The sequence below is a fragment of the Suricata suricatta genome, chromosome 3, assembly GCF_006229205.1.
Source record: "Suricata suricatta isolate VVHF042 chromosome 3, meerkat_22Aug2017_6uvM2_HiC, whole genome shotgun sequence".
Lineage (NCBI taxonomy): Eukaryota > Metazoa > Chordata > Mammalia > Carnivora > Herpestidae > Suricata > Suricata suricatta.
Window position 1 is genome coordinate 31,463,077 of NC_043702.1, and position 21,270 is coordinate 31,484,346.

The 21,270-nt window shown below is 35.2% G+C and overlaps 1 protein-coding gene and 2 pseudogenes across 2 annotated transcripts in view; 2 read left to right on the forward strand and 1 right to left on the reverse strand.

Annotated features, from left to right (window-relative positions):
* The window catches only part of CARF (calcium responsive transcription factor), a 79,366-nt gene that overhangs the window by 34,522 nt on the left and 23,574 nt on the right, over window positions 1-21,270 (reverse strand). For both annotated transcript variants that reach the window (XR_003906520.1, XM_029934036.1), the window contains exons 5-11: window positions 20,517-20,637; window positions 19,394-19,523; window positions 17,592-17,676; window positions 12,771-12,960; window positions 7,951-8,071; window positions 2,742-2,885; window positions 935-1,168 (exon numbers count right to left, since the gene is read on the reverse strand). Coding sequence is in view for 1 of the 2 variants with exons in the window: in XM_029934036.1 (XP_029789896.1) it covers window positions 935-1,168; window positions 2,742-2,885; window positions 7,951-8,071; window positions 12,771-12,960; window positions 17,592-17,676; window positions 19,394-19,523; window positions 20,517-20,637 (1,025 nt within the window). In the remaining variant the exon portion in view is untranslated. The remainder of the gene's footprint in view (window positions 1-934; window positions 1,169-2,741; window positions 2,886-7,950; window positions 8,072-12,770; window positions 12,961-17,591; window positions 17,677-19,393; window positions 19,524-20,516; window positions 20,638-21,270) is intronic.
* On the forward strand, window positions 3,554-4,290 carry LOC115288648 (annotated as a pseudogene).
* On the forward strand, window positions 13,911-14,310 carry LOC115288649 (annotated as a pseudogene).

Consider the following 21,270-nt stretch of genomic DNA (forward strand, 5'->3'; position numbering starts at 1 on the left):
CCAACTCTTGGTTTCATTGATCTATTCGACTGTTCTTTTGGATTCTATATTGTTTATTTATGCCCTGAATTTTATTATTTCTTTTCTTCTGCTGGGTTTGGGGTGCTCTTGCTGCTTCTCTTCTAGTTCTCGTAGGTGCTCTGTTAAATTTTGAATTTGTGCTTTTTCTAGTTTGTTGAGATTGGCCTGGATTGCAATATACTATCCTCTTAGGACTGCCTTTGCTGCACCCCAGAGATTTTGGTTTGTTGTATTTTCGTTTTCATTGGTTTCCATATATTTTTTAATTTCTTCTCTAATTGATTAACCCAGTCATCCTTTAGTAGGGTGGTTTTTAACCTCCACATTTTTGGAGGTTTTCCAGACTTTTTCCTGTGGTTAATTTCAAGTTTCATAGCATTGTGATCTGAAAATGTGCATGGTATGATCTCTATTCGTTTATACTTATGGAGGGCTGTTTTATGCCCCTGTATGTGAACTGTCTTGGAGAATGTGCCATGTGCACTCAAAAAGAAGGTGAATTTCCTATCTTCGGGATCCAGAGTTCTAAATATATCTATCAGTTCCATCTGTTCCAATGTGTCATTCAGATCCACTGCTTCCTTAGTGATTTTCTGTCTGGTTGATCTATCCATTGCTGTCATTTTTTTTTACTTTTTTTAATGCATATTTATTTTGAGAGAGAAAGAAAGCATGCATGCATGCACGTGGGAGAGGGGCACAGAGACAGGGAGAGAGAGAATCCTAAGCAAACTCCACACTCAGCGCAGAGCCTGACACAGGGCTTATCCCACAACTGTGAGATTATGACCTGAGCTGATATAAAGAGTTGGACACTTAACCGACTGAACCACCCAGGCACCCCAATAAGTGTATTATTTAAACCAACAAACAAAAATGAAAAATATGAAAGAACAATTGTTTTTTACCATACCTTAGCTGTTTCCTTACTGCATATACTTGTTCTATTCCTTGTGACACTAATTCTTGAATCTTATGTGCTACTTGAGGATGGAGACGCGAAGGTAATGCACAATTTTCATCCCTAATTGCCGTTTCCTCTTCTTCAAGAGAAGACACAGGAAAAGGGGAAGGTGACAAAGGAAGGCAGGAAGTCTCTAACTCGTGATACTGATGAGCTTGTTTTGTAGGTAACTGTACATACCACCTGACAAGTGGAAATATTTACAATTATGCTATTAATCAAAGACATGAATCATAGTTACTTATGTTAAAATTCATCAAGAAAAATAATCTTTTAAGAAAAGATTATATGATCTCATATTACATAAATATAATTAGCAATTTAAAAATAATAAAATTTAAAATGTCCTTGCTTGACTCTTCTAAGTTGACACTATACTCAATTAAATAAAAATCCTTATATCTTTATAGACTTTCAGTATGGCCTTAAAGTTAAGGAGGGGTACAGGAGTGAAATACATATGAAAATATTTTAAGTTTCATGCTATGTAAATTTTACCTCAAAATAATGAGACTTTTAAAGTCATCATCTTTTATTTATTTTTGTATTTAGAGTGTATTTATTTTGAGAGAGAGAGAGAACAAGTGATGGAGGGGCAGAGAAAGAGAGGGGAAGAGGATCCAAAGTGGGCTCTGTGCTGACAGCAGAGAGCCCATTGTGGGGCTCAAATTCACCAACTGTGAGACCATGACCTCAGCCAAAGTCAGACACTGAAGTGACTTAGCCACCCAGTCGCCTCTAAAGTCTTCATCTTTTAAATTGTGTATTTTCCCATTCTCTTATGATTTTGTCCCCAAACTGTAACTTCTGTGTTTCACTTATAATCCTTCCAAACAAAGAGTGACTATAATTCAGAGCCTACTAAGACTGAGCTATGTGGGAGAATCTTCTCTGACAGGAGCTCAGCAAACTGCGTCTACAGCATTCCACCTCCAACTGCCCCAAAGAGCAAGAGAATCCATTAGAAGATGAATACAGGTCTTTCATATGGCAGGGCAGTACCCAGAAAACAGATGCTTGGAAACTGAAATGATCTGGTAGGCTACTGTCTTAATTGATACTTTTGTACAAAGTGCTTGCAATGATTGATACCACATGAAATGGAGCCTACTTAAAAATTATATGCAATGTTCTCTACTCTAGATGATCTAATTATTGACTATTCATTTTCCATACATCTGAAAATTTTTTCCTAAGTTCACACTAAAACTATATTCTAGGCACTTAATCTCATTGCATTGTTGTAAATTCTTCACCTAGACTGAATATGAAGGAAAGAAAGCTAATATTTCTTCCTATGTAAAACCTGAAGCACAAAAAGTATAAATGGAATTTTATGTAGGGCTTAGAATTAATTTTTGGCTGTTTTAGGTAATCAAAGATGGGTAAAAAAAAATATACACATACAGGTGACTGCAAGTTTGGTTCTGATGAAGTGTCAGAAACAAAGTATGAAATACATAATGATATGTGTTATTAAACCTGTATTTTTCATTTTGGGGAAAAACTTCCATATGGTATACGGAATTGTTTGGTCAGCATTATTCAAACATTTAACTGATAAACTCATTGGCTTATACAGCAACAAACTGTTTTAATACCAAGGAAATAATGAGTGAGAAATTTCCCTTAAAAAAAAACCTTTTCTTAATGAAATAATTAAAAAACAAAATTATAGTTTCTCTTACAGAAAAAAAATTCTTGTAAATGGAGCTAATTTACTTGTAAAAATAAAAGAACGATATAAATGTCATACCTAAGAACACCACCAGCATCTACCATGTTCTTCTTTAGCATGTTAAAGGCTTTTTCTTGTTCCATTCGGATTATTTTCTTGTCAATTTTGGGGTCTGTAGGAACTCTGTATTCAGGAAACTTCTGTACCTTTTTAATGTAAATTCTTTTTATAAGAAAAAGAACAATTTGTTGCATTATATTATAATATTAATAAAATCTAACTTATCAAGCAAAAGTTTAAGCATTAAAGCTTTTTTAAAAATTCAGTTAAAGTAGAAAGCATTCAGAGGATTACATTGAAAAATAAGCCATATTCCAGTACATAATACTTAATAAATTAACAATATTCATGATGTCAGTAAAGTATTTGAATATTTGTGGATATTAACTTTTGTTTCTGGATTTTTCTCTTCTCAATTCTCCTGGAAGTCATAAAAAACTTATGTCTGGGAGTTCTAGGAGGGTGCTGGTAGAAGAGGTAGAGGCTGGGAGGTGGCGGCAGCAGCTGCTGGAGGATGAAGAAGGGGCATATGTGGCACTGTCATTTCTCTGCATGGTATCCATTGTTCTGCAGCCCTACCATCCAGTGTGTCACTATTCCACCTCCTCAGAATGTGAAGGATTATTTACTCCATGATGGAACTCTGGTGGTTTCAGGAAGGAAGATTCGCCAACATGTTCTCAGCCAGTGATGATGACACAGAAGCAATGCAGAAAAGCATAGAACATGGCTATGCTTATGGCACCAGAATTTCCCAAGTTTACCACTAAGTCCAAGAAGCTATCAATTCCCTGGGGCGAAGGTTGGGGGTGGGGTGGGGTGGGATAGGGATGGACGCAGGGTATTTCCCAAGCTTAACTGGAGTGCCCCAAGTGCAAACTGGATAGAAATGAACAGTTCTCTGAAATGTAAAACCCTCATTGACAAATTTCCATTGTTCTAGAGTTCTGATTTCATCACTCAAGACATCACTCAACCATTTATTCATGTACTGATGCCTCTCCAGATTCTTGTTCAAGAAGAACTTGTTCTTCAACAATGGTGTGAATTATTTTCTGGGGCTGAGTTCTGATGTTTTGTTAAGGAAAACAAGCCTATTGGTATTTCTGAAAGGGACTATTCACAATACTATGATCATATTTCTAAACAAAAGGAAGAGATGTGCAGATACACACAAGAATTTTCCAAGAAACACAGTATAAATTCTTAAATGAAGACTGTGTTGGATATATCTAGAGATAGTAGTGGGAAGGTATGGCTGACTGATTTGAATCCATTTGAAGTAACTGATTCACTGCTGTTTACTGGGGAAGAGCTGATATCTGGGAGAAATTTAAAAGGTGATTTTAGTGAAGGAGATGCCCTGAAACAGAATTCTCCAGCTTTCAGCTATATAAACAGTGAAATAACAGTTCAACCCAGACCCTCTCTGAGTAACCAACTTCCCAAGAACTTTGTAGGCCCAAACACTGGGGAGAATGCTCAAAAACTCACAGATTTTCCTAAACTGAAAAGAAATCAGCAAAAGGATGACAAATTAGAGTGCCAAAGTTCAAATCTGAGGTAACAAAGAAACAATCTGGGACACCTGGGTGGCTCAGTTGGTTGGGCGTCTGACTTTGGCTCAGGTCATGACCTCACAGTTGAGGGTTCAAGCCCATGTCAGGCTCTATGCTGAGAGCTCAGGGCCTGGAGCCTGCTTCAGGTTCTGTGTACCCCTCTCTCTGCCCCTACCCCCCACACACTCCGTCTCTCTCAATAATAAATAAAAATAAACTTTAAAAAAAAAGAGGAAACAACCTTGGCATCAAGAGGCTGCTTTGAGCTCACGACCTCCTCTTACCTCATTCTGTCAGGGTGGGAGACAAGGTAAAATCAATAGCGATTTATATCCATGTATATTAAGCTAGAAAAAAAATGGAGGGACTTTGCTAATTGTAAACATAAATAATAAATACATCTTTAACATAAAAATAAAACAAAAACTCATGCCTGGATTATTTTAATAGCCTCCTTCTGGGTTTCTAGGCTTTGTCCTTAAACCCACTTGATATATCAATGCTACAATAATTGCTCACATCTGTAGTTCTCTGTTGAAGAATTTATCTGCTCTTTAATCAAGTACAAATGTCTTGGCAGCATTCAAGGCATTCCATATGACTCTAGCTTATTTACCGAATCTTACTTTCAAGTACTTCAAATGTAAAATTGCTTTTTCCATGGAGTTTATCATTTCAATGTTCCTTCTCCTCTGCTACCAAAAACACAATCACACAATATCCTTAATTATAGAATTCTCCTGATCTCCATTATCTTCCCTCTAATTCTCTACCTACCCAAAGTCAATCTAAACTTCAGTATCCAGGTTAAGTTGTACTTTCTTTTCTGCTAATGAGTTTGCACAGATATATTTCTTATCTGATGAGTTAGCTAATTGACACATTAGGTACTATATACTACACTATTATGTTCTCCAACAGTTGTGTTTTTTTTATGTTTATTTATTACTTTAAAACTTTTTTAAATGTTTTTTTTTTTAACTTATTTTTGAGACAGAGAGAGACAGTGAGAGCAGGGGAGGGTCAGAGAGAGATGGAGACACAGAAACTGAAGCAGGCTCCAGGCTCTGAGCTAGCTGTCAGCACAGAGCCCGACATGGGGCTCAAACCCACAAACTGTGAGATCATGACCTAAGCTGAAGCTGGCCACTCAACCGACTAAGCCACCCAGGCACCTCTGTTTATTTATTATTAAGACAGAGAGAAACAGAGCATGAGTAGGGGAGGGGCAGAGAGAGAGGGAGACACAGAATCCTGAAAGGCTAAACCAAACAGACACCACGACAGGCTTTAAGTTTCCCCTCTGATCTAGAAGGCCTAGGTTTCAGTTCCCGGAAACTAACAGGCAGTCACACATTGCCTAGAGCAAGAGAGACCACCTTTGCAACACCCAATCAGGGAAGGCCAGCTACCACTTTCCCCATTCCTAAGGGTGAGGCCTGCAGATGGGAAATTTAGATAGGACCCTGTTACCTAATGTTAAAGTTAACCCGATAGTCACAAACAAGACCCTAGGCTCGCCCTGTAATTGGTTGATTTTAAAGGTACTCTAAATGTTGTAACTGGATACGGCCAAAAGTAACGAATACTCTAGACAATGTGAATGGTTAAATCTGCTGTCAATAATATTGTATAATAATGATTGGATCACTGTACCTATGTCACAATTTCTTGTAACTCCCCCTCCCTAAATCCCATAAAAACCCTGCTCAGCCCTTATTCAGGGCTCTCAGCATGAATCTACTGTGCCGGTAAAGTCTGTGAGCCCTAGCTTAGGCTCGGCCAGCCTAAGCCCATAATAAAACCACTCTTTGCTATTGCATGCGTGATCGGTCTCACTGGCGGTCTCTGGTCTTTGGGGGATACTGCGACTTGGGCATTACAATCCGAAGCAGAGTCCAGGCTCTGAGCAGTCAGCACAGAGCCTGACGCGGGGCTCGAAGATCATGACCTGAGCTGAAGTCAGATGTTTAACCGACTGACCACCCAGGTGCCCCTCCAACAGTTTTTTTTTTAACATTTGTTTATTTTTGAGAGAGATGGACAGACTGTGAATGGGGGAGGGGCAGAGAGAGAGGGACGCACAGAATCTGAAGCAGGCTCCAAGCTCTGAGCTGTCAGCACAGAGCCCAACACGGGGCTAGAACTCACCAACTGAGAGTGTGACCTGAGTCGAAGTCAGACGCTTAACCAACTGAGCCACTCCTGTGCCCTGCCAACAGTTTTCTGTTTCCTGATGAACCCCAACAATATTTTAAGTTTCCTAAGATTAAGTAAAATCTTGTGACTCTTTCAGTCTCTTTCCTTCCCAATGTATTGCTGGGCATGCAGTAGATACTGAAAAAGTACATGTAGAATGATAAAGAATAAAATTATTTCTTCACACACAGAGACTTTCTCCTAAGTTATACCTGAAATTTTATATTGCTTATATTTAAAAGCAGTTGAAAGTTTTGTTTCACCTCAGGTTTAAATATTGCCTAAAGTTAACATTATCAAATTAAACATGAAAAGTCTTCTGAACTGGCTTTAAAGATTTCTTGAGAAAATGAAGGTTTGTGTATCAGATGTGATAATGAAATAAAATGTTCCAAAGATCAACTAAACCCATCCTTTGTATGTTATCTTTTTTAAGTTTTATTTTATTTGGTAATTTGTAACTTTCAATGTCTGAAAAGGGAATATTAGAAAAGAACATTATAAAAAAAAAAGAAAAGAACACTATAAAATCTTTCATTGCTTCAAATTTTTCATTCTCACCCAGAGCAATGGCCAATCTGTAGTCCTATTCTATTTAAAACATACTGTGTTGATCTTGTACATTACTGGTATGAATGTAATTAGTAAAATTTCCCTAAAGAACAGCTTTCTTTACAATACCTGTCAACATTTAAAAGAATATGATCTTTGCCCTAGCAATTTCATTTCAGGAAATTTATTCTACTGGTATTCTTGCACAAGAATACAAACAGGTATAATGTTATTAGCTGCAGTTTTATATATAATAATAAAAAATACTTTTCAGACCCTACATGTCTATCATCAAAGGACTAATTTTGTAAATGACAATTCATTCATAAATGTAATAAATTGTATGGCTACTGAAGGAATCATGAAACTAACATAATGTTATATGTCAATTATATTTAAATTTTTTAAATAAATAAATAAATAAATAAATAAAGGAATCAGTTCTTTTTATGTACAAATACAGAGGCAGCTTTGAGATACACTGGGGATAAAATAACAAAAGCAAAAATAGAGTAATATATGTCATTGCATTCACACTAGTACGAAGCATATAAATAGTTGTGCAATAAATAACCACAATAGGCATTAAGAATGAAAATAAAGCAATGTGGATTCACAGTAGGAAAGAAGGTACACTACTACATAATTTTAAGGAAATAAAATATTAACACGTTTGACTGAGATTTTAACACTTTTGACTGTAAAGGAGGATATATAGAGAGTATCTCTTTGGTGGATTACTCAAGAAACTGTTAAGAGCTGTTGCCTTATATAGAGACATAGGGAGTAGGGGTAAAAATAAAGTTGGATTTTACTGTAGACTTTTTGGCACTGTTTAAACTTAATAGAAATGTGCATATTAGCTATCACAAATTAAATATTTAAAAAAAAGGAAATAAAAAGAAAATAAAACTTACCGGGCTGGACAAGTGGCTTTGTAGAGCTGACAAGACCTGCTTTCCTGTTCACTGATTTTTTTTAACTGGAAACCTTTTCTCCTTGGCCCATACTGACATTCCATTACCACGGCTCTACTCCCTGTAGGCCAAAACCAACTATTGATATTAATTCAAGTATCCATCTGTTCTGGACACTAGAATAAAAATAACTTGGTGGTGGCAATGTCAAAATTTATACTTTCAATTATGCAACTCTGAGGAAAGAAAACATCAGTAAGTCTTATTAAGATGTACAAACATATAAATTTAAAAGTTTATTGTAATATTTACCTAATGTACATTATGGTAAAGTAAGTTGATAATACCACATTTACTGAACATTAACCAATATTTACATACATACAATTTTTAATAATAAAATTTCCTACCTTATAAGTAGAAATTAACAAAAGGTCATTTAAAGTTTTATTTCATTTTATAACTCTTTATTTCCTTATTTCTATTTGTACTATTAGAATAGAGTAGTCCTCCCTTATCTGTGGGAGATATGTTCCAAGACCCACAGTGAATGCCTGAAATGATGGACAGTACTAATCCCTATATAAACTATGTTTTTTCCTATACATATGATAAAGTTTAATTACTAACTTAAGACCCAGTAACAGACTAACTACAAAAACTAATAAAATAGAACAATTATAGTGTCATAAAAATAATATGAATGGGGTCTCTCTCTCAAAATATTTTATTGTACTGTACTCACCCTTCTTCTTATGATGATGTGAGATGATAAAATGCATATGTGATGAGATGAAGTGAGGTGAATGACGTAGGCATTGTGATGTAGCGTTAGGCTACTACTGACCTTCTGACAAAATGTCAGGAGGATCATCTGCTTCCAGATTGAGGTTGAGAACAGGCAACTGAAACTTTGGAAAGTCAAACTGCAGATAAGGGGGGACTATAATAATGTAATAACCAGCCTGTAAGATGGCCCTCAATGATCTCTATCTCCCTAGTACTCATGTTCTTGTGTAATCCCCTCCCCTTGAGCAAGGGCTAGACTTGTTAACTTACTTCTAACGAATACGGCAGAAGTGACAAGATGCTATTTTTGATACTAGGTTATAAAAAGACTGTGACCTCCATCCTGGGTACTCTCTTGCTCTTGTTGGATTGCTCTCTCTCTGGGCGAATCAGCTGTCTGTGCTGAGGCAGCTCTGTGGAGAGGCCCATGTGGCAAGGAATAAGCCACATGAGTGAGCTTTGAGGCAAATCCTCTGCAGCCAAGCAGTGAGATGACTACAGCTCCAACCAACACCTTAATAGCAGTCTTGTGACAGAACCTAAGGTAGAACTATCTTGCTAAGCTGCTCTTGGATTCCTGACCCATAGGAACAATGCGATAAATGTTTGTTGTTTTCAGCTATCAGGTTTTGGGTAATTTGTTACAGAGCAAAAGAATGCAAATAAGTGGATGTTAAAGCTATAAAGTCTGTGACTTTAAGTCAAATATCCAATCTATGTAGAGTATAGCAGAGTACAGCAAACTTTTCAAATATAAATTAAAAAACACCAGTCATTAGTAAAAGTGTTGATGAAGCTGGCATTAAAATGTTAAACTTTAACATTTTAAATTTAAATTTAAATTTTTAACTTAAAAGACATTATAGGTAAAAATGTTTAAAAAACAGTATTTTATAACACATATAACAGAATATGCAGAATAAAAAAGGACTTTTTTATAATAATTTTTAATAATTTTTAAAAATAAAGAACCAAACAGAAAAATGAACAAAGACTATGAATAGGTAATTCAGAAAGAAAAAAAGGTATTAAATGAACAACAACAACAACAACAAAAAAAGATGTTCAACTTTATTTATGGAAATGCAAATTAAAGCAATAGTAAAATACCATCTCACACTCGTTGGATTGGCAAAAAATATATTTTGACAATACTCTAAAATAATTGAACCCACTGATAATCTTAACATCACCAAAAGGTATTGCACTTGGGTAGCAATAAGATGTACAGAGCACACATAGGAAGTATTCTTGCACAATAATGCAGATTAAACCCTCATTTAATTAAGCCTCTAGATTTAATAACTCACTGGAAATCGAAATTTAAAAAAAAATTCCTAAACTACATCACAGAGATAGGAACCTGCCAAACTCAGAATACAGGACAAGCTACCTAGGGGAAAAGAGAAGAGAAATTTTTAGATGAAAAGAAATTTAAGAGAGAATTAACCAAATGTGATCTGTGAACTCCGTTTGCATGTGAATTTGAACAAACCTATGGAAAAAGAATTCTTAGGTAAGTAAAGAAATGTGAACTTTGTACACTTTATGACATTAAGAAATTACTGTTAATTCTTTTTAAAGTGTAATAATGTAACTGTCATTTAACAAATGCATGTATATAAAGAATCCTTATTTTTTAGAGATATATACTTTAATATATAATATATACTTTACTAATTACACATAAAGCAATGGGATATCTGGAATTTGCTGTAAAATCATCTTGGAGGTAGGAATGAAGAAATGGGTAGGGATATAAATGGGACAATAACTGTATGCTAAGAGTTGTTGAAGTTGGATGATGAAACATGGAGTCATGGGATTTCATATATTATTACCTTTACCTTGAAATATATGTGTGGTGTGGTGTGGTGTGGTGTGGTGTGGTGTGGTGTGTGTGTGTGTATGTGTGTGTCTTCCAGAATATAAAGATTTTTAAAGTCCACAATGCTAAGTCATAAAGTGAATGAAGGACAGGGAAATTTTCATACATTGTGGAAACAAGTAAAAATTGATACAGGTCCTCATTCCCTATAGAAAAAGTTCAGAAAACAAAATCTTTTGGAACTCATTTGACTACAAAACCTGACCTGAATTTTACGAGGCTATTTATATTCTTTGTTTATCCTTCCTAGTGTGACTATCCATAAAGTATTACTGTGTTTGATTATGTGATAGTGTCTACAGAATACTTGCTATGACTATTCTGTAACATATTACATTCCAAAAATCCTGAAATACATGTGGCCAAAAAATTTTAGAGAATAGACTGAGACCTGTACCACCACTTTAGAGAGCAACTTGAGATGTCATCTTCTAAAGATGAAATGGGCATACTTTACAACTAAGCAATTCCACTTTAAAGCATACACTATTATTTATGTCTTCGCAACAGAAAATGCATATTGTCATGATTTGACTACAGCATTCTTTGTAATACTGAAAAGTTAGAAACATACTAAATGATCATCAGTGATATTGTTTTTCTTATTACTGGTCATATGCTGGACTGTTATGTAATAGTTAAATTAAGTTCTGTAAGTATCAATATGGACAGATTTCAAGAAATAAGGGTAAAAAAGGAAATGTGTGAGTGAAAATTTACATAAGAAATTATAGTTTATTGGTGCACCTGGGTGGGTCAGTCAGTTAAGCGTACCACTTTGGCTCAAGTCGTGATCTCGCAGTTCGTGGGATCAAGCCCCACATCGGGTTCTGTGCTGACAGCTCAGAGCCTGGAGCCTGTTTCAGAATCTGTGTTTCCCTCTCTCTCTGCCCCTCCCTTGTTTGCACTCTCTCTCTGTCTCAAAAATAAATAAATATTTTTTAAAAATTAAAAAAAATTATAGTTTACTATTTATGAATATTTAAAAATATTCAAAACAGAGGCTCCTGGGTGGCTCAGTCGGTTGAGCCTATGGCTTTGACTCAGGTCATGATCTCACGGTTTGTGGGGTTCGAGTCCCGGGTCAGGCTCTATGCCGACAGCTAGCTGAGAGCCTGTGTCTCCCTCTCTCTGATCCTCCCCTGCTCACGCTGTCTCTCTCTCTCTCTCAAAAATAAATTTAAAAAACATTTAAAAAATTAAAAATATTCAAAACAATAAAATAGATTATTATAAAGACAAACATGTATGGCAAAGTATACAAATATAGACTGGAAAGATACACACCAAATTTATGTAGTGGTTGCCTGTGGAGAGTTAACATGGGGATAAGTACTAGGAAGGGCGTAAATGTTGCATTTCTTTTACAAGATAGTGATAAAACCTGGGCAGAAGAGGTTACATTTATCTCCTCTTCTTTTAAGTATCCTTTTTTACCCTCAGAGATCCAGGATGAGACTGCAACTTCTCCAGCTTAATCCATATTCCCATAGCCCTGAAATAAATCACTTAGTTTTATGTTATTTGGAGTCTGACTAGTCCTAGGGTGAATCTCTGGGAATTGTTTGAAATACAAGCCCTATAATGGGTATAAAGATTACTTAAAAATCTTAAAAAAAACAAAACAAAACCAAAACTCTACCAATTTAATACACACTGGCCTGGTATTTGAGAATACTGTATGTATTTGATGCTTGAGGATCCTAATCTTAGAATTCTGTTTAATAACTCCAGATTGCATATGAATTCTAATTAGTAAATCCACAGTTATAAGCTATATAAAATAGACCCAAATTTGTCCCACAAGACAAATCAAGAGAAAAGAAGAAAATATGTGAAATGAATTTAAAAAAATCTAACAGATATACATATTTAAAATAATAAAACTGCTATATTAGTATTTTTATTTTATATTTATCAATAGAGCTAAAGAAACCATTATTTATTCTAAAATAATACAATTTTATAATAAAATAACTGGTTATATTTAGGGTTTTTTTGTTTAATATGCATTTCCATCAATTAACATCCAGCTGTCATCCACCGAAATGAAAATTTTGGTCGAAAATTTTTAGGAAAACCACATTTTCACAGTGTATCATGGGTATGCTGAACCTTTAAAAAAAAATTCTTTAAAAAGTACCTGCATTGACAAATGGGATTCCATCATATGGAACATACTGAGATTTCCACATCAAGCGTGTAGCTGGCTTGGCTGGGCTTGGAGATTGCCGGGTCCCCCAAACACTCTGAGTTTGCTGCTTGTGAAATGTTAGGACACTTTCTAATTCAGTCTCACTTACACAGTAGCCACGGTAAGAATCTCCAATTTTCTGCATGTTAAGAAATTAAATAACAAAATTATTAGCAAATATGTTCCACTGTACCCAAAATGTAATAAAGTGGTTTTCTAAGATAAAAGACTCATCAGTTTTTAAAAGAGAATGTCATTCTCCCCTCAGATCAATGGTCTATTACAATCAGTAAATCAAATCTGATTTCAACCAGCATTATCAAATAGATATTCTCCAAGTATTTGTAAGAGAATATACTGCCAAACTCATGGCCATCCCATCAGTATCAAAATCCTGTTTGAGAGAAATAATATTTACGGAGGAGGACACCTTGAAGAATACATTTTGTATCCATTCTTCCATCTATTTAAAATTCTACCCCTGGATCCAACCAGATCAGCACAAACTAGCAATCAAGTACTGGCTCCCTTTGGAATTTCTTTTACTGAAATTAATTTTGACGTGACATGAATCTTGTTGAAAACCTACGAAAATTATACTATTATCTCCCAAATTGAAAAGATATCAAAGAATTTGCTCATTATCCAAGATTCTTTTTATGAAGATACCTTTCTGAGAGAAAGTTCTGTCTGGACTTAGAACCAAAATAGTTAATGGTTTTATTTTATGGAAATTAATTGAATTACTTTTACCTAATGGATACAGAACTTAGTAACTAACTGGGTTTTCCCTTTTTGAAATGTAGATGCTTAGATTATAGCCAAGTATGTGTGTGTGTGTGTGTGTGTGTGTGTGCGCGCGCGCATATGTATATGTGTGTGTGTATGTGTGTATGTACAGTTTATTAAGATACACATTTCTTACTTTCAATTTATGGTTACATTCTTATTTTTTATTCTTTAGTTCCCATTTTAACGTCTACCTTGCTAATAGATTTTATGTATTTTTGTAGGCTATCTTCATTCTTCCTAAAACAAGGAAGGTATAAGTAAATCATGTAAATAAATTGATACTATTCACTCACAACCATGGGAGTATCCCTCAACAAAGGTAGCAGTTTGTTCTATACCGTAGAGAAATTTGTTAACTGTGATCTCTTACACTAAAATGCATGAAGACCTAGAAACTGTTTCCATGATATTTCCTCATTAAAGGGAATAAGAGCAGCCTTTTGCCTCATTGCATCCAAAAGAGCAAGCTGGGCCACTAGCAACACTACTGGAGCCATCAAGGAAATTTGGCCAGGGTTCTTGTTCTTGCTGCATCTGCTCAAACAACCATGGTGTGATCTGGAAATACGGCCTCAATATGCACTGTCAGCGTTTCTGTCAGTACGTGAAGGACATAGGTTTCATTAAGTTGAATTACATGCACTTCTTTGAATGGATCATCCAAGATACCTACCTTAACTGTAGATATCCAAGATAACCTACCTTAATGCCAACTCGTTGTATATAAAATAAAAATAGTTCAATTGTGTTTTAATGTGACAAAAAAAATAGAGGGAATAAGAGCAGATATACAGGACTAGGAATCATGTTACTGTATTGGACTATTTTACCCTACAGGAGTACATTTAACAAGGTGAAATTATCAAAAACTGCTGTGGGTGTATTTTGGGCCATAATAAAAAAAGATCATCTGATGGCAAGCAATACATTATCTCCAATTTCCCCTAAAAATAATAAAATGTGTGGGCTTATGAAGTTTTTTTCTAGCCTAGATATATCTTCACCAAAATACTGACTACTGATAACAGTAGAAACATAAAGTCCTGCTATGACATTTTTTAAAGAAATAAAATGAAGAGTTCATAATGTTCTCAAAAAAGAGGAAAAATTCAGAATTAGCACAATACCCAGGCCTCTATCAGAAGCTAAAAGTTTAATACAGTTTTGAAACTTATCCAACTACTACATTTTGGTTAAATCTAATAAATGCCCATAGAAAAATCAGTCTGTTTGGCATTTTTAACCAGTTTCTTACAAAATGTATGACATTAGGGAAACCACATGCAATGCATCATAGTTGTAAAACACAGTGATTTGGCCACAGAATTGCTAATGCTTTAATATTTACAGCATTCTGTAAAGTTAATAAAATGATTTCAAAAACCCTCATCAAACAACAATAATAGTTACTTTTGGAGACCAGTGAAAAACTATGAGTAACAAAGAGTGTGAGGGGGAAAAAAATCTATCTATCCATCTATACGTATATATGACTTAGAAAAAGCAACAATAGTAAACACGTCCTAATCACTGCAGTGCATCACATCATTACACTTGATTATTAGACATTTTTGGGGGCGCCTGGGTGGCTCAGTTGGTTAAGTGTCAGACTTCAGTTCAGGTCATGATCACACGGTTTGTGAGTTCTAGCCATGTGTCAGGCGCTGTGCTGACAGCTTGGATTGCAGAGACTGCTTTGGATTCTGTGTCTCCCTCTCTCTGTGCCCATCTTACTCACGTGTGCATGCTCGCTCTTGCTCGCTCTCTCAAAAATAAATAAATGTTAAAAAACATTTTTTAAATTATTTTTTCGGGGGGGGTGACTGGGTGGCTCAGTTGTTTAAGTGTTCAACTTTGGTTCAGGTCCTGATCTCACAGTTCATGTTGGGCTCTGTGGTGACAGCTCAGAGCCTGGAGTCTGCTTTGGATTCTATGTCTCCCTCTCCCTCCGTCCCTCCCTTGCTTGCTCTTTGTCTCTGTCTCTCTCAAAAAAAATAAACATTAAAAAATTAAAATAAAAAATTTCTTTTTTGGGATGGAATGCCTGAGTGGCTCAGTCGGTTAAGCAGTAGGTTTCGGCTCAGGTCACAATCTTGAGGTTCATGAGTTTGAGCCTTGTATTGGGCTCTGTGCTGACAGCTTGGAGCCTGCTTCAGATTCTGTGTCTCCTCACTCTCTGCCCCTCCTCCACTCACGCTCTGTGTTTCCCTCTTGAAAATAAACACTGGGGCGTCTGGGTGGCTCAGTCAGTCAAGGATCTGGCTTCAGCTCAGGTCATGATCTCACAGTTCGTGGGTTTGAGCCCCGTGTCGGGCTCTGTCCTGACAGCTCAGAGCCTGGAGCCTGTTTCAGATTCTGTGTCTCCTTCTCTCTGACTCTCCCCTGCTTGTGCTGTCTCTCTCTGTCTCCCAAAAATAAATAAAAAAGAGGGAAAAAAATTTTTTTAAATAAAATAATATAAACATTTAAAAAAACTTTAAAAGAAAGAAAAGAAATTTTCTTGGGATGCCTGGGTGGCTCAGTTAGTTGGTTGAACATCCAATACTGATAACGGCTCAGGTCAAGATCTCATGGTTTGTGAGATCAAGCCCCGCATTGGGCTCTGTGGTGACTATGTACAGCCTGCTTGGGGTTCTCTTTCTCCCTCTCTCTGCCACTCCCCTGTTTGTGCTCACTCACTCTCTCTCTCAAAATAAAGAAATAAACTTAAAAAAAAGATAAAAAAATAGTAATGATAATAAATACCAAAGAATTTAAAGAGATAAATAGATAAAAGCTAAAGTAATCATTAGATTATTTACAGAAAAGATATATAGAACTTGCACTGGGATTTGAAGAATGGTTAGAAAGGTAAACAGAAGAAAAGAAAACATATTAGGAAATGGAAATAAAGACAAATGAAAGCAGAGGTAAAGGAAGATTCTAAAGTGTTTGTACAAAGTAGGAAGAGTAGGCTAACGAGAATAAAAGATGAGTTAGAGAAAAGTAGTAAATAAAACAGGACAAGACTGAAAGGCATTAAAAGCTATGTATAGTGATAAATGATATGGAAAAATAACACTGAACCTGTTGGGCAGTGAGAAAGAATAATGAAAGCAATATTTAAAGACAAGTGGTTTTAGAAAACTAGACAGTAGGGACCAGAAATGGAAGAGTCAAAGAGCTTGGAGGGAAGGCTGTTACTGTAACTGAGTTCAAAATAGCAAGGTCTGTGGAAGAGGCAGCCCAACCACTTCACAAAAAAAGAAGAGAGAGATTTTAACGAAAAACTATTAGAATCAAGTGATTACTTGAATATAGGAAAGAAAGAAATTGGTCTAAAACACTGTGCTGGAATGTCTACGAAAATGGTATTTGTCATTACACAGACAAGAGATTTAGGAAGTACTGTTAGTTGTGATATGGTAATTTCTGTTTAGCATATGGTGAATTCAAGGTGAAATTCAAGCAAAGCTTCAAGTAAATAGCTGGATATCTGAAATAAGAGCAAGGCTACAATTAGAGGACCAGTGATATAAATTTGGAAATCATTTTTTATAAAAGTAAGAGTTGAAAGTTAACAAAGTTGATCAGCAGTCCAATGGATAAAGTGTAGATAGCTAAGGTCAAACAATTTAATTCAAAAAATTTCCATTGAGAATATGAAAAGAAATAAGTGCAAACAAAGAAAGAGAAGGAATGGTCAAAAGATAAAAAGTAGAGAAACATGACAGTGAAGTTTCATGGAAGACAAACGAAAAGAGTTGCAAGAGAAGAAATGATAGTGAAGCATGAAAGGGATTTGTATGATTTCTACTTTAACAGAGCTTAAACTCTCTAAGCTCTATTCTAAAAGAATAGATGAGATCAGAGTTAGCATAAACATCAACAAAAAATTACAGAACAGATATAGGCTCTATTATTTGTACTCAAAAGTAGACATTGGAGATGCATTACAATCAATTTAGTGAATCTAGGTAAGGATTATTTTTAACTCACCTCACAGCTCCTAAGACGGCAGGCCCACATAGGTGTGTTAGAAGAAAGTGGCTGGAGAGGAGCCATAAAGGGTTCTTCAAGCATTCTGGGACAAGGAAGGAATATATATATAAACACATATTATAAGTTACATTCATACAAACACACACATGACATTCAACTCCTTTATCCCCTTAGCCAGTGTTAAAGACAATATATTGAGGTCATCAATGAGAAATTGTAGGGGTGCCTGGGTGGCTCAGTCAGTTGGGTGTCAGATTCTTGATTTCTGCTCAGATCATGATCATGCAGCTCATGGGTTCAAGCCCTGCATCTGGTTCCACAGATGAATCCACTTGGGATTCTCTCTCTGCCCCTCCCCTGCCAATGCACGCTCTCTCAAAATAAATGGATAAGCTTAAAAAAAGAAAAGAAAAGAAATTATAATAGTCGGAGTACCTGGCTGGCTCAGTTGGTAGAGCATGTGACTCTTGATCTCAGGGTCATAAGTTTGAGCCCCACATTGGATGTAGAGCTTGCTTACTTATTTACATATAAACATACATAGAATTAAAAAAAAAGAAATTATAATAATAATGATAGAGTTGGTGGGTATATTCAATATAATTTTCTTTAAATATTACTATTTTATTAGCATCTAAAGCAAAGGCCTAAGTTTCTTCTTCCAAATATCTGTAGTCCCAACAAATTTAAGTGTTTTATATATCTCTCTCAAAGCTTACTTTGCAGTCTTATTATATAATTTTTTCACTTACAAAATATGAATAAAATGTCTTCAGGTGATTTATTAAGAGTTAACATAATATTATGTCAAGTTCTAAGACAAAAGGTCATAAATAGTGTTAGTTTTTAAGTATTTTCATAAATAGTTCAAAGAATATAAATAATACAAAACCTTTGTTTGCATTTCCCTAAATTATTATAAATAATGTTAAGGCAAAAATAAAAGCTGAAACAGATATTAATAAGAAACATTTAAACACTTTACCACAGAGGAATTAAATGCATAAGAGATGATGAACTATTAAAAATTTTAGGAACTAGAATGGGTATTTATTCTTTTTTTTTCTTTATTCTAAAAACCTTATTAGTGTCAGATGTTTCCAGATTGCTTCAAAAGAAAATGGGCAAGTATTACTGAGGAAAGGTAGTACGTTATAGGTTCTAGGATAGCCTCCCTGTTCCCAAGATGTCATTAAATTAAAGATATTTGATAATTTGATTAATGTTTATTCTATTTCCTGAATTTCTGATCTTTTCTCTAGCCAGCCAGCTTTAGATGTAGTAATTAAAAAAAAAAAATGTCCATCACCTGATGAATGGATCAAGAAGATGTGGTATATATATATATATATATATATATACAATGGAGTATTACATGGCAATGAGAAAGAATGAAATATGGCCATTTGTAGCAAAGTGGATGGACCTCAAGGGTGTCATGCTAAGCGAAATAAGTCAGGCAGAGAACGACAGATACCATATGTTTGCACTCATAGGTCTAACAGGAGAACAGGAGAAACCTAATGGAGGACCATGGGGAGGGGAAAGTGGGAAAGAGAGTTGGGGAGAGAGAGGGATGCAAAACCTGAGAGATTATTGAATACTGAAAATGAACCAAGGGTTGAAGGGGGAGGGGGAAGGGAGGTGGTGGTAATGGAGGAGGGCACTTGTGGGGAAGAGCACTTGGTGTTATATGGAAACCAATTTGACAATAAACTATAAAAATAAAATAAAATTAAAAAAATAAAATATTTCCATGATGATTTCAAAAGTTAAACTTCTCTTTTTCACTGACTCACCTGGCCACGGTCTTTTTGGGCAACGTGAGGGATGCTTGTGAATGAAGAGTGTAATTACTGGTATTGTCTGCTAGAACATCCACTCTAACAGTTGCTAAGCTTCTGTCACTGGGTTTCTCTTCAGAGACATCTTAACAACAATAACAAGAACAAAGCAACGTCAATATCTTGAATAAGACCATGAAAAGGTAACTCATTAGAATTCATATATTTGAAATAGGAAAAGCAAGATATGCTCTAAAGATAAAGATAGCAAAACTTATAATGTTTTATTGAGAATTTGTCGAATAAACTTGTTTAGTTTCAAATTATAATATTGACTACTAAAATTTTGTAATTAAGTTTTTGAAGCTTAAATTGAACTGCTAGGATACAAAAATTGTAGAATTGTTTCATAATATAATGGGAAATGTAAAACTTTTTCATTTCTATGCCATGTTTATTTTTTTCTGCAAACATTTTTTTAAGTTTTAAGTGTTAACAAAGAATCATAACACTAAGGTAAAACTATCTACTCTAAATTGTTGGCTATGAATGAACAATGAAACAGTGTAGCTATGGTGTTAGAAAAGATAGAAAAGGAAAGGAAGCGAAAGAAAAGACGAGAACTAACAGAGATATTATCAAATAGGTAAAGAAAGAATTTAAAAAATGGGAAGCACGATTTTCCTTTCTGAAGGAACAAAGAAAAGACGGAAACAGAAAAGAGGATGAAAATAATAGTTAAAAGAGTAATGAGTCACGTGGCTAACAAAAGTATCAATAAAAATACAAAAGTAAAAACTTCTCCAATAGCTATTAGCACTACATTCTTGTTATTGTTGCTGTTATTATTACTGTTATTATAATCAAGAAGAATTTATTTTATGCTCACTGGTCATTTGGGAGGAAGCAAGAGTCAACGAGCTTCACAGAATTCCAAAATGAAATAGACAGCTAACCTAGACAGGGGTTGAAAAATGAACTTGAAATTTATTGGGCTAAGAGACTTTTTCTAATTCTTCAGTTCAAAATCTTACCCAAAGAGACCAATTTTAGCACTGACTTTCATGTGGTGATTCTCTGAAATATGCATTTGTTCTTTAAAACATTCTCAAATCCTCTATATCCCAAGATTACTCACCCCGGGGACTATTCACATCCACAAGCTGCCCCTGAGGAATAATCACTTGTGCCATTCCTGTCTGGGTAGATGGAATTACACGCAGCACCTGTCCATTTTCTGATGGGCTGGGAACAATCATCTTGGAACCATTAAAAAAAAAAATCAAATGCATAAGCCAACAATAATTTGACAGTATTATTACTTAAACTATTAAAGACATGCCTACCTCTATGGTGGATACTATTTATTTCCCTCATTTTGTAGATGAAAGCACTGAGTTACACAATTCTTTTCCAAAGTCTTATAACTAATAAGTAGTAAAGCTAGGATTCAAACCAGGCAATTTGGCCATATGTCCTATGATCTTAACCACCTATGCTCTTAATTATTAAACATGGATGAGGTCTAATTACTTAGTAATGTGAACAAGGTTCTGACTGGACTTAATATATTTACTTTTTTTCTACTTATTGTATTATATCCCTACACGTTTGAATTATTGAATGTGGTAATCATTTCTCACATGTAAAATCAGTACCTTGTTAGATGTCTAATTAAATAGAATTTATTTACTTTTAATTTTTTAAATGTTTATTTATTTTTGACACACTTATACACACACACACACACACACACACACACACACACACAGTGAGCAGGGGTGAGGCAGAGAGAGAGGGAAACACAGAATCCAAAGGAGGCTCCAGGCTCCCAGTTGTCAGCACTGAGCCTGACACAGGACTCAGGACTCAAACTCACAAGCTATGAGATA